This window comes from Poecilia formosa, unplaced genomic scaffold, assembly GCF_000485575.1.
Source record: "Poecilia formosa unplaced genomic scaffold, Poecilia_formosa-5.1.2 Scaffold30, whole genome shotgun sequence".
In the NCBI taxonomy this organism is placed as follows: Eukaryota; Metazoa; Chordata; class Actinopteri; order Cyprinodontiformes; family Poeciliidae; genus Poecilia; species Poecilia formosa.
Window position 1 is genome coordinate 1846281 of NW_006799969.1, and position 11754 is coordinate 1858034.

The following is an 11754-nucleotide window of genomic DNA, read 5'->3' on the forward strand; positions in this document are numbered from 1 at the left end:
GTATTTTTGAAAGGCTTTGCATTGGGGGCATGGCAGAAGCCTGTATAAAAATAATAATAAAAAAATAAAAAAAATGCTATATTTTAAGAATGGCATTTTCACGACAAGTATGTGTAAACTGCTGACCAGCACTGCAGTCTAGACTTTTACACAAACACTTCTCTTGTGCATTCACCAGACTCTTAAAAAGAGGACTGCACGTCCTTCCTATAACCATTTAATTGTTGTTTCAGGATTATTTAAAAGCTGTTTTTGTTGGGAGACTTGCATTGTTGATTGATGTTCACCTCATGCTCAGTACTTCTTGTACTACGCAGGACACGGGCCCCTACTTTTTTTAAAAAATATATATTTTCTGTTTTTACAGGATGTAAAGCCAACATTCTGCAATAACATTTGTGTTTTTGCACTTCTGGGTTTCCATTCGCACACTTTCACTCCAACTCCGCTTTTGCTCGATCATGAAACGGGCCGCAGAGCGTGCTAAATTAAAGAACACATTTTGAAATATGTGTTCTGCCCCTTTATATCGACCCTGACAAATTTTGATTTGTTGCTCCTAGATATTTCACAATAATCTTATGCAACATGCAAAATCCTGCAGAGATTTTGCTTATTTATGCTCTGCTAAGTGACACGCTACCATTCTTTGACACACATTCGGCCAGTCCTTGTTGTGGCCACCATGAGTTTTGTAACAGAATCTTTTTGCTTGGGAACATACATCTTGCCAGAACGGTCTGTTTTCCTAGTCTCTCTGGCGTAATGGTGTGTCTACTGCTCTTTGTCCTGTCATTGTGTTATTTAGGAGCCACATGGAAGCTTCGCAACAACCAATCCAGTCATGCATCCCCCTGCCACTCCTGCGCTGCTTCTCCACAGCTCTGTTACACAACGTCCAGCTGTTAGTTGTGTGGTGGGAGACATCTGCTCCTCTCCTCCCGCAAAATCCCCTCATAACATGGTTTTGTTTATCTGTATCCTTCTCCTCTACCCCAGCAATGTGATATATATATATATATATAAAGTAAAAAATCAGAAACACACCACCTCTGTCTGAATGACAACAGAGGAAACACAGTCACAGGAAACACATTCACCACTAAAACTGCCCAAAGCCAACAGTGGTTTCTGCTGCTGCATGCAAACCAGCAGGGGAGGACGACCTTGTTACAGCATCATTCTCAGGAAAGATTTAATGTCTTCATAGCATCGTAGCCGTCCTGTCTGAGGATGATCTTTCTCTGCTTCATCTTCAACTTGGAGAAGGAAGCTGTCATGTATTAGGCAGCAGGTCTTGTTAAGAGTTTGCCTGGCAACGAATCTGGGCTGCAGGTTAATGATCTGGGCTGGCCCCAAACTCACGCTGGCAGACCCGGGGCTCAGATGAAACCACCCAGTGTGTTTTGGCGGCCGTAGGCAGGCTCTTTCATGCCTGACATGCAAGTGTCTTATCCTAAATTATAAAGAATATTTTCAGGGTGTGACGTATGTTTATCAAGTTTTGTGCATGACGGGTGGCTTGCAAGATGATGCACATACAAATCCCAATAAAAGCGTTCATATCCTTTAAAGTTTAAGTTTTGTCGTATTAAAATCAGAAGCTGTGATCTATTTTACTGTGATTCTGAGTGACATGGCCGTGTGTTAAGGTGGTTTACAATTTATGTGAAAATGAAATCATACACATGGTTTTCCAAATTAAAAAGGTAAATATAAAACTTTTGACAATTATCATTTCACTTTTGACTATTTACAAAACAGTTCAGGCTCAAATACAGCAGAAGAAGAAGAGGATAATTTTTCATATTTTGCCACAAGTGGGTTTGTGCCTGGATTTTTATTGGGTCATTCTAATCAATCTACTTTGATCTGGACGTGAAGAAAAGCTTTCTCAAATCACTCGATTGTGATGTAACAAGATGTGACAAAGTAAATGCTTTTGCTATGCAAGGTGAAGCAACAAATGTTTTTATTTTTAGATAACAATGGTTTGCTTATTGTTAAAATGCATGTATTTATTATTTATTGTTAAAAAAAACATTTGAGATCTCCACATTATTTATTCATAAACAAAATGCTAATTTAATGTGCAGACATCTTTCAGCACAAGTACAACAAACTTGAGGGTTCTTTTCCCCCCTGCATGACAGAAACATTCTCTGACTTCATATGGACAAATAACTTCAACGCACCTGCAGTGAACAACATTACTAACAAATGGTCCAATAAAATCTCTGGAATGTGGTTCCACCATACCGGCAATCTGTTCAATCAGAAACCTTATAGAAAAGATTTCCTTAGTTTTAAAGTTGCGTTCTCTCATCTGTGGTAATAAACGTAACATAACAAAGTGAAAAAAAAACAAAACAGATATGAATTTCACCTTAGCGAAATTCCTCAGTCTTTTTTGAAGGCTATCAGGTGATAAGTCACTCCGTCTCTTTGTGGAGACACCACACCAGCGTCTGTCCCACTCCCGTCATCGACAGCACGCGGAAGCCAATCTTCTCCAGCTTGTCCAGCACCAGGCGAGGTGGCTCGTCCACATGGTATTCAGAACTAAAATAAGCATAAACAAAGTAATTCTGCCTTCCACAGATGTGGGATTTCTCTCTTTCAGTAAACTCTGCTTGGAAAGTACATGGCTGCTAAGTGTTCTGGTGCTCATTCACTTCCTTCCACACCTTGGTTCATTTCCCAGAAGGATCTGAATCAGATTGCCAATGACAACACTTCCCTGTTCTGTAACCCATCACCTTGAATGGTTTACTCTCAATCTGTGAAGCAGAAGCTTTCCTCAACCACACTTTTTTTGTTCCAGCCAATTGACTTGATCTCAGCTCTGCTGTCAATATGTGCGCTTTAACAGCCAAAAAGAAAGAAACACCCACTTTTAACTGTCAAAATTGAGAAATACGGCCCTGCGAGATTTTTCACCAATCCAGCTCAGCTCTGCATGTCTGTGGAGGTCAGCATGAGAACAGTGCCTTTAGAGATGACTCTTTTCAGTTTTGTCAGATGACGATGGAGATAGACGAAGTTTTACAGGATAGTTTTAACCCCAAATTTATCTGCAGCGTGTCACAAAGCACCATAAGTGTTTCCATTTGCAGCCACTCACAAATTGTTTCCCAGCATGGTTGTTTTTCTCGCCCCCAGGTAACTCATGATAGCTGGATCAGAAAATTCGTCTCCTACATTCGTTGGACCAGACTCCTGAAAAACAACGATTTGATATCCATCAACAGTTTGATTTTCTAAATGAATGTCTCTGGCTATTATTTATGCAACGGTAGCGCCGATGCAGACCTCTGGCAGGTACAGGATAATAAACAGTAATAATATCAGGGCAGGCTAAAAATAGATGATCTAATACTCAGAGGCAAGAGAATTAGGTTGCTGGAGCTGAGCAGGCTGGGAAATGAACATGCATGATAAAAGAAACAGAGACAGATGCAATACGTGTAACAGTATTTAAGACAATGGCAAGAAATACATTAAAAAAGGCTAATTTTTCAAGCTGTGTAAGGTGCCAAATATGCAAAAGGACAGTAAATAAAATAAATTTGCTTTTACATATACTACAAATAAAATTACATTGGAACTGGATACACTTATTTGATGAATAGCTAAATGTAATAGCATAAATCCCATCATCAAAATAATTTCTGTAACTTACAGCTAATGAAAACCCAAAATTCATCCAGTCACTACACCAGCTTACCATTTCATGGTTGTGGACTGATGAGGACTTTAACAGATTGTCAGTCTGTCACAGACCAAAATTTTAATTTCCCTGATAACCATTTAGAAAAAAATTGATTCAATACAGAAATGGTAAGATCTGGTCACGTTATGGCCGACACCGCCATGGGCGGCCTTGATTTTGTCCTGCAGACAGTCACTGAGACCTTCCACAAAGAGAGTCACTGTTAAACTATGCCTCCTGTTTACAGAGGGCCTTTTTCAAACTTGTTAAGAAAAACTCTAACGAAAGGAAGAAGTGTGGCAGAAAAAGGTGAACAAATACAACTGATGGCCATGAGAGGACGGTGAAGCAAAACCAATTCAGGAGTTTGGGGGAGACGCACATGAGGCATTGACTGAGGTTGGAGTCGGTGCCTAAAGCGAAACTTCAAACTAAAAGTGTTCCATTTTTTTACTTAAGCCACACGAGTCAGAGACAGTATGGAAAGAGTTCTTCTTGGGCTACGCTTATAATGTCTTTATTAATGCATAGATGTTATGGAAGTGTACAATATGTCTGCATGGTGTATCCCTCTATCCAAGGCATTTTGTTCCCCCAGGGAGACAGATAAAAAGACTTTGAGCTTGACTAAAGAACCTACTGCTCAGTGGTCCAAAGACCTCTTCTCAAATTAGAGTTCACTTTGCATATTATTTGTAGATTAAGGTCCCAGAGTCTGGTGGAAGAGTGGAAAGGCACACAAGATTTCTACAGTCAGTGACGATTTGTGGAGACTTTTCAGAGGACTTCCCTCTGTTGACCAGCTTAATGGAGGTGTTGCATTCATTTTCCAGCTGACTCGGCAGCAGTGCACACAGGCAAAAGAACAAACACCTGATTTCATAATGGTGATATTACTGTGCTGATTGGTGAGTAAGTTGGCCTTAACTAAACCCTGCAGATAATTTGTTTGATTTTGTCAAGAGCAAGACATTAAAAATTATTTTTACTGGTCTTATGAAATTTGAAAACATTTTTAGAAAATTACATTGAGGGCTTTCATTTGTTAAGAATATGACTTGAAATTCTATCCATCTAAGTACGATAAATTTATTTAATAAATGAGTTTCACTTTTTGGACTCATTAACAGAATAAATGAATAGGATATTCTAATTCATTGAAATGCATTTTAATACTCATTAAGATTTTAAGTCAGTAAAACTGTATAAAAGAACAATTATTTTGCCATTTGTACCCTGCTGTGCACTGAGAAAAATTTAAACTTTTGTCTTGCCCAATAAAAAAACAACAAAAAAAAAGCATTAGATTTAATTGGTTACCCTGCAGAGCTTGGCCAATTATATTCACAGGAGCCTTGCTCTGTGACTGTGATGGGAAAAATGTGTGCTGATCCATTCATCCAGAAAGTAACTACATAGCTATTTAAATACAGAAATAGCTACGTGTCAATTTCAAAAATAAAACTAATAATTCACCAGCATTGTGTATTTAATGAATTAACTAATTAATTATTGGTTTTCAAATTTAACTTAACAATTTGACTATGGTTTGAATTGTGCCACTGTTGGAGCTCCATACCCCATGGAGGCTTGTCTGCTTTCCTTTGCATGCAGAAAATAAGAGGCCTCCAGATAAATATTAGGTTCAAGTGACAACTAAGATTGATAAGTAAAACACTGGGTGCCGCAGAGGCTAAATAAACAAATCCTGCAATCTCCAATCCAAGCAATGCTTCTGTAAAAGCAAGGCACGAGTTATTTATGTGGGATATATACACACCAGTCGGATCTGCGTGCTGATGAGCATGTAAGGCATCCCTGCCCCTTGGCTTTGGTCCTGTTATCCCCCGGGAATGACTCGAGAGGTGCCTTCAAAGACGCGACTGCCTCTGCACAACTTGCGCTCCTGCTGTCAGCTCCGCACGGAATGCGGAAACACCCACCGTGACTGGCCAATCACGGCTCACCCTCGGCCAGCTCTGCAGACACGGCATGTTACTCAACACCACCGCTGGTTTATTGACACGAGAATGAGAAATGTTGGCCAGTGTGTGCACATAGAACAAATGTTTTCATTCGGTTTAATTAAAGTTGTGTATTTTTACCTCTTCTCTGCAAATATTTTCTTTGCAAATATCGGCCGGGAATTCAGGAGCAAGCTTCCCATTTATTCAAGACGCATTACACATAAGTTTTATGTAATATACACGTTTTATTGTTTGTTTGTTTTTTTGTATTTCAGAACATTTAATCTGAAATTGCAGCATAATTGTGAATATATTTGCCCATGCTTTGTTTGCATTTTGTTTGATTATTTTCCTGCTAGAGTATTAATAATTTGAATTCTGGGGACTAGAGAGTAATGGACTCAGACTGTTTAAAAAAATGATCAAAGACGTAGGTCAACTTCTTTCAATGAGATATTTAGAAGAGTGACTCATTTTTAGTTGTATTTATTTGAAGAAATCTGTCGGGGGCAACTGCTTTTATCTTGGAAATAGTAACAAAGCCATGATGGAGTAAAGTTTAGATTAAAATCCAGGCTTTTGGGCGTTTATGCTGATAATTTGCTGCAGGGACATTGATATTTCAAGTCTTTATTTTCTTGTAATCTTTTGTGATTATAGTTTACAGACGAGACAAATTCTGAAGGCTGTGGTTATCTCTATTGCCCATTTTTCCTACCACACTTTTTTCTTCCACTAAGCTTTTTATGAATATACTTCTTTAGCAATGACCTTTTGTGACTTGCCCTTCTGTCAGATGAATTAGCTACTCTCTGGATCATTTACAGAGAAAAAGCAACTCTCTATGGAAGCAGCCTCATGTTTTTATCAGTTCTTTTCAAACAGACGTCCACTTCTTCAGAGAACCTCCCACGCCGTTCAAAACAGACTGCTCTCTGTAAGCAGTCTCTCCCTGTTTCCTGGACTCCTGCTGTGTCTTCCTGCACTTGTTCATCTGCTGCTGGTGATTAGAGTCAGAGGGCAGCTCCTCTGTAACCTGTGGTGAAACGTCCCTGGTGGGTTCACACAAAACACTTTGACCTTTTGACTGGATCTTGGATCTTGGTGTTCGACTTCCCAGCTGGAGTGTGGTCGTAGCAACACTTCCATAAAGTCTGAAGAGAACATGATAAGAAAACATTTTTAAATTTTAAGTCATTTGGACTTAAATTGATCAATCTTTTGTTTTTTAAATCATTCAGTTTTGCAGTCATTGTCCTGCTGTGTGACCCAGTTTTGGTGATGCTTCAACTAAGGGACAGATGGCTTCAAATTTAATGGAGGAAGGGTCATAAATCTGCAAAATAAATCTAGATTATCAGCTCTCCATCACTGTGCCTGACTGTTTTTATGAGATTGTTTAATATAATTTATTATAATTCTAATTTACTTTGGTTCCCTGCAATAATCTTGTATTCAGCTGCATTTAACCCTCAATCTCTGTAGGCTAAATAACATCTTAATTCTTTGGGAATCAACAGTGGTATATGCCATTTTTCATTTTTTACATACATAAATACAATTTCTTCTTTACCAAGAAGAGCAATTTTTGCTATCAAATAAAAATTGAGGCTTAGATTTAAAAGAGATCATACTGTTGCTTTAGTTTTATTTTTTTCACTCTGTTGACTCGTCGAATTGCGAAGTTGGAGAAAAATCAAGAATGATCTCCAAACTTTTTTTTTGTGCAAATAAAGATATAAAAATTGTGGAATAAATTAAGGCCCTTCTGCTGTGAAAACATCATCATAATGTTCAACACAACCAGTTTCCTTCAAAAGTCATCCGATTGGTACACATAGTTATGTGGGCAATGTGCCCAGTACTGTTGCAACAACAACAACAAAAAGATGGTTGGAAATTTCAAATCTAGATATATAAATTTGGTAGCGACATGGGAACTAACTTACAGTCACAGGCCGCTTGTGGAAGGTGATTCTACAAAATACGTATTTTGTGTGTTTGAATTCAAGTGTAGGAAACATGTTAGGTTGTTATTTATGAAAAAAAATATTATAACCAATCAATTACTGCATAAACATTGACATTAAAATAAATTGAAGTTTGTGGCTGGACTAAGTGTGAGAAAGTTGATGGCAAGTGAATACTTTTTTAATTCAAGATTAAACAAAACCTATTTTGTTCAACTGTAATGCCCCTTCCTCCAGCTTCATTATGTTTTCCAAAATCAGTAGATTTCTATCGTATCAGTTGCTGAACCAAAAGAAGAGTTTTGACTGCAGCTCAAAACTGAACATGCAGTTCAGTTTTGAGCTGAACTGCATGAACATGCAGAAACATGTTCATGCAGAAACAGAAAATTCTGCTGAAGTCAAAGTTTCAGGAGGGAAAAGAGGAAAAACTGTCCTCCCTCCCGTCCCCCGCATGCCATTTGCCACATAAAAATTATCCTTCGAAAAAAAAGTTATGTCTCCTAAAGTCTAACTCCCTGTGTGTCAGATATCCTGAAAACCAACATCACGCTTCCTGTGATCAGTGTGCATGCGATGGATTTACTTGCTGCGAATATGCGTGGGAGAAGAGCTGCACCTGGAGGCCGCTCTGCTGAAGCAATCGCTTTAAATCACAAAAGTAGGAGCTGAATAGGCATAAATTATACAGCAGGCCTGTTTGTGTAGTCAGTGATTTATTGTAGGTGTTTTGGAAAGGTCCAGCGGTATTCAGGTGGTGGGCTTTAGACAGTGGGAGAACACAGACGGCAGGCAGCTCTGTGACATATCTGGTGTTAGGGTTACACAGCATATAGGTTTACATGGGTTCAACGTTGATGGATCGCTGTCGGTCCTTCTGCTGACTTTTTGTGCTTGTGAATTCATACCTATGTCTGCATCTGAGTGTGCAGTGTGACCCCCAGCTGAAGAGTTTTGTGCTCGTCTTTTGCGAGGAGACATGCCCATGACCTCTTTTCCTGTTCTCTATTGTCTAGATTACATAAAGTGTCTCAAAGTAGAGAAGCCTTCCTCCCTCTGCTTTTCTTTCTCAGTTACTTCGCCTCGCCTCCTGCACTCTATCGTGCTGCGCTCACTGACAGACAGACGATACCGCCGGGCTTAGCAATTGCACAACATATCACAGTGGTACATAATGCCACGAAACATTTCGAGAGCTGTCACCAGGTTAGCATTTTGTTGAAAAACACCAGGATGTGGTTTCAGCGGTTCCACGAGTTGGAAAGGAGGTCTGTTTGGGGAGACAGTGATTAAGAATAATGTCATTACATATTTGGAATGACATTCACTTACCCACTGCGTCTTTTCTCTCGTCACTTCAGTTGGGATCTTAAGCTTGTGCACGGTGAGCGTCCCCGTCGGATACCACAATCCGGCTTGGCTGGGATATTAGTAACAGGAAAGCAGCAAAATGTGAGATAAACAGAGACAGAGGAGAGTTTTCAGTAAAGCTTTAATGTGACAGGCAGCTTTAAAACATGGCTTGCTTCTCTGCATTCCCTGCTTGCTTTCTGCCGCGTTCTGTAGGTTTGTCACAATAATTGGCATGTAATGACAGCACATTTTCAGTAACAGACTAAGGTGGCTTTAAATAAAGAGAATAACCATTCTCTTTGTTCAATGTGAGTCATATCAACCTGGAACTAAATTTGCTCAGCCAAAAAGATTCCTGAAACAGTTGTCAGAGATGGAAATCTTTTAGGATTTTAATAACTCAGTGGCTCTGAACTGTATAATTTGAAAATCAGGTGCCTTTATGGACCATTTACTCTTTTCCCAGAATGATTCATTGTGAACTTTTTGTTCAGATGCAGAATTTGTACAGCGCAAATTCCTGGAATAGCGAAACTTAGTCATGCTGACAATCTCTTTTCCCCCTGAGAACAAATGCAGTAGTTGGATCATTTCAGTTTTGATTTGACTTCTCTGAAATACATGTTCGTGTCTGATGACTTCAGACACGAAGTTATTTCCTTAAGTTAGAGAAATTAGTAAAACAAACTCTCCCAAATATATTTTGAGAATAGTCATGAATCATTGAATTTATTCCACAGTCCTGTTTTATACTCCTGGTTGTTACGAGCCTGTGCCAACCTTCTTAGGCGGGTGGAAGGATCAAATTTGGGGGTCGAAAATAATTTTGTTGTCAGGCTATTTCTGAAAAAAAAACAAAAAACAAGACAGCGTCACCATAGAAACAAGTAATTTACTCACTTTTGAGACAGTAGCAGATTGTGAATTCACATCCTTCATTTCAATACACTTACGATATACGAATCCAAAGTACAAATGCTTCATATAGTGACAGGACCTGATGTTTTACGACGTGTGCTTCATTTCTTTATGGCTTAGACTTGCCCAAGTGTTATTACCGCATGTCTGTAAAGAAAGATATAAGGACTGAGAGGACTTAAGAGAGGTGGATCATGGGATGGAGAGGGAGGAATGACATGAATGCCCACCGCCATGGGACTGAGTCAAATTAAGATTCTCATCAGGCCTGTGGTTGTCATCATGGCTCTCATTATTTGTTGCGCCATGTGGTTGCTGTTTATGAACATGTCCAGCAGAGGTAATCTGCTCTGTATATCAGCACAGCATCTTTGCCCAAGAGATGGCTTCTTTTTGGGAAAATGGCTGCAGCACAGAGCTTGGCAGAAGCAAAGGGACAGCTTGACTGTGTTAAAGGCATAACAAAAGCAGAGAAGAGGCACAAAAAGCTTACCTAGCTTGGTCTTCGTTGCACTGGGGGCTTTCTTTGTTTTACTGAAACATCATCTAAGCAGATGTGGAGCATAATGTGATGTGTGTTGTGAAGACGGTCTGGGAAGTGGCTGTTTGAGTGTTTGATTCTATAAACAACAACAAAAAAATTGGATGCCTGTGCTGGGAGTTTATGGGGTCTACAAAATTACCTTGTGAATATTTCTACTTTGTAGAGTGAAGTATTAAATCTATGTTTAATTCACCTTTAGCAGTCAATAGATTCTGAGATTCAAACTGAGAAACGACCATGGAGTGTGAGACACATGTCACTATTTAAAGTTTTAACTTTTTGCTTGCTTTGTGTTGGGGTTCTGTGATGTATCGATTAGCAGTCAGTGTCTTAAAAGCAGTAGAAAGCTGCTGGCGAAACCTGAATTTAATCAAACAGAAGAAGTTCTTCATGGACTTAGGTTTACAGTGGTTCATGCAAAACCATTGTCAGTGTGCAACAATATGGCAGAACATTAATTTTGATATTTTTGGTAAAGCTCTTCAGCCTGTCCATTTTCTATAAGTAACAAAAAGAAGCAGCTCATATGTTTAATTGAAAGCAAAGCAACAAACGTTTTTGTAAAATAAAATCTTCTTAAAATGATCTGCGCTATATTTAATCAGAATGACAAAGTTTTCAAAAGTAAAGTGACTCTGGTTTAAGTCATTAACCAAAGATTACATTGAGGAAATGTTATTTTGTATTTATTGTATTTTAATTTGTTTAGTTAATTTCTTGACACTTATGAATCTGTATTTCTGAACTTTGTTCTGGTAGCTATTGTTGGACACTCCTGAACCGGGTTACATAAACTTACAAACACAAACATGCATGAAAGAGAAATTGGAGAAACGATAACCCTGACCAGATTCATCAAAAAACACCACTTCAGTGCAGGGGGGCAGTAAATTATCAACGTAATGTAAGATTTTGTCGCCTTTTTGTGACAGGAGACATGAAAATGATCATCTCGGTTTTAAATCGCTCAAGAAAATGCATCCAGAGTTTGACTCTTTAACTCGTTTTCTGACTCTCAGACTGCGTCAGCAGATTGCCTGACTGCTGTGCTGTGAGCAACATAGAGCAAATTCTTGGAGCACTGCCTTGTATTCACACACAAATGCTGTTATGGTTTCTATGAGATGATAGATGACGACGACGGAGAGGAGTCTCATTTTTGAAATGTAATGTGGTTGTCGGTGGCCGCTGTGTTCCCAGACCAACAGTTTACTGACACTTATTCATAATATGCTGCTTTATCGTGAAGCTCCAACCGAAGCGTGAGCTCACACATGGAGCTCTGGATGC

At 39.1% G+C, this 11754-nt stretch overlaps 1 protein-coding gene across 1 annotated transcript; it reads right to left on the reverse strand.

The window, feature by feature from the left end:
• Window positions 1-1821: 1821 nt before the first annotated feature.
• On the reverse strand, window positions 1822-5664 carry gchfr (GTP cyclohydrolase I feedback regulator). The gene is made up of 3 exons (XM_007549219.2): window positions 5493-5664; window positions 3125-3219; window positions 1822-2562 (listed from the first exon to the last, which is right to left on the reverse strand). Exons 1-3 carry the CDS (start codon window positions 5526-5528, stop codon window positions 2433-2435), a joined length of 261 nt encoding a protein of 86 aa, XP_007549281.1. The 5' UTR covers window positions 5529-5664; the 3' UTR covers window positions 1822-2432.
• Window positions 5665-11754: the final 6090 nt, after the last annotated feature.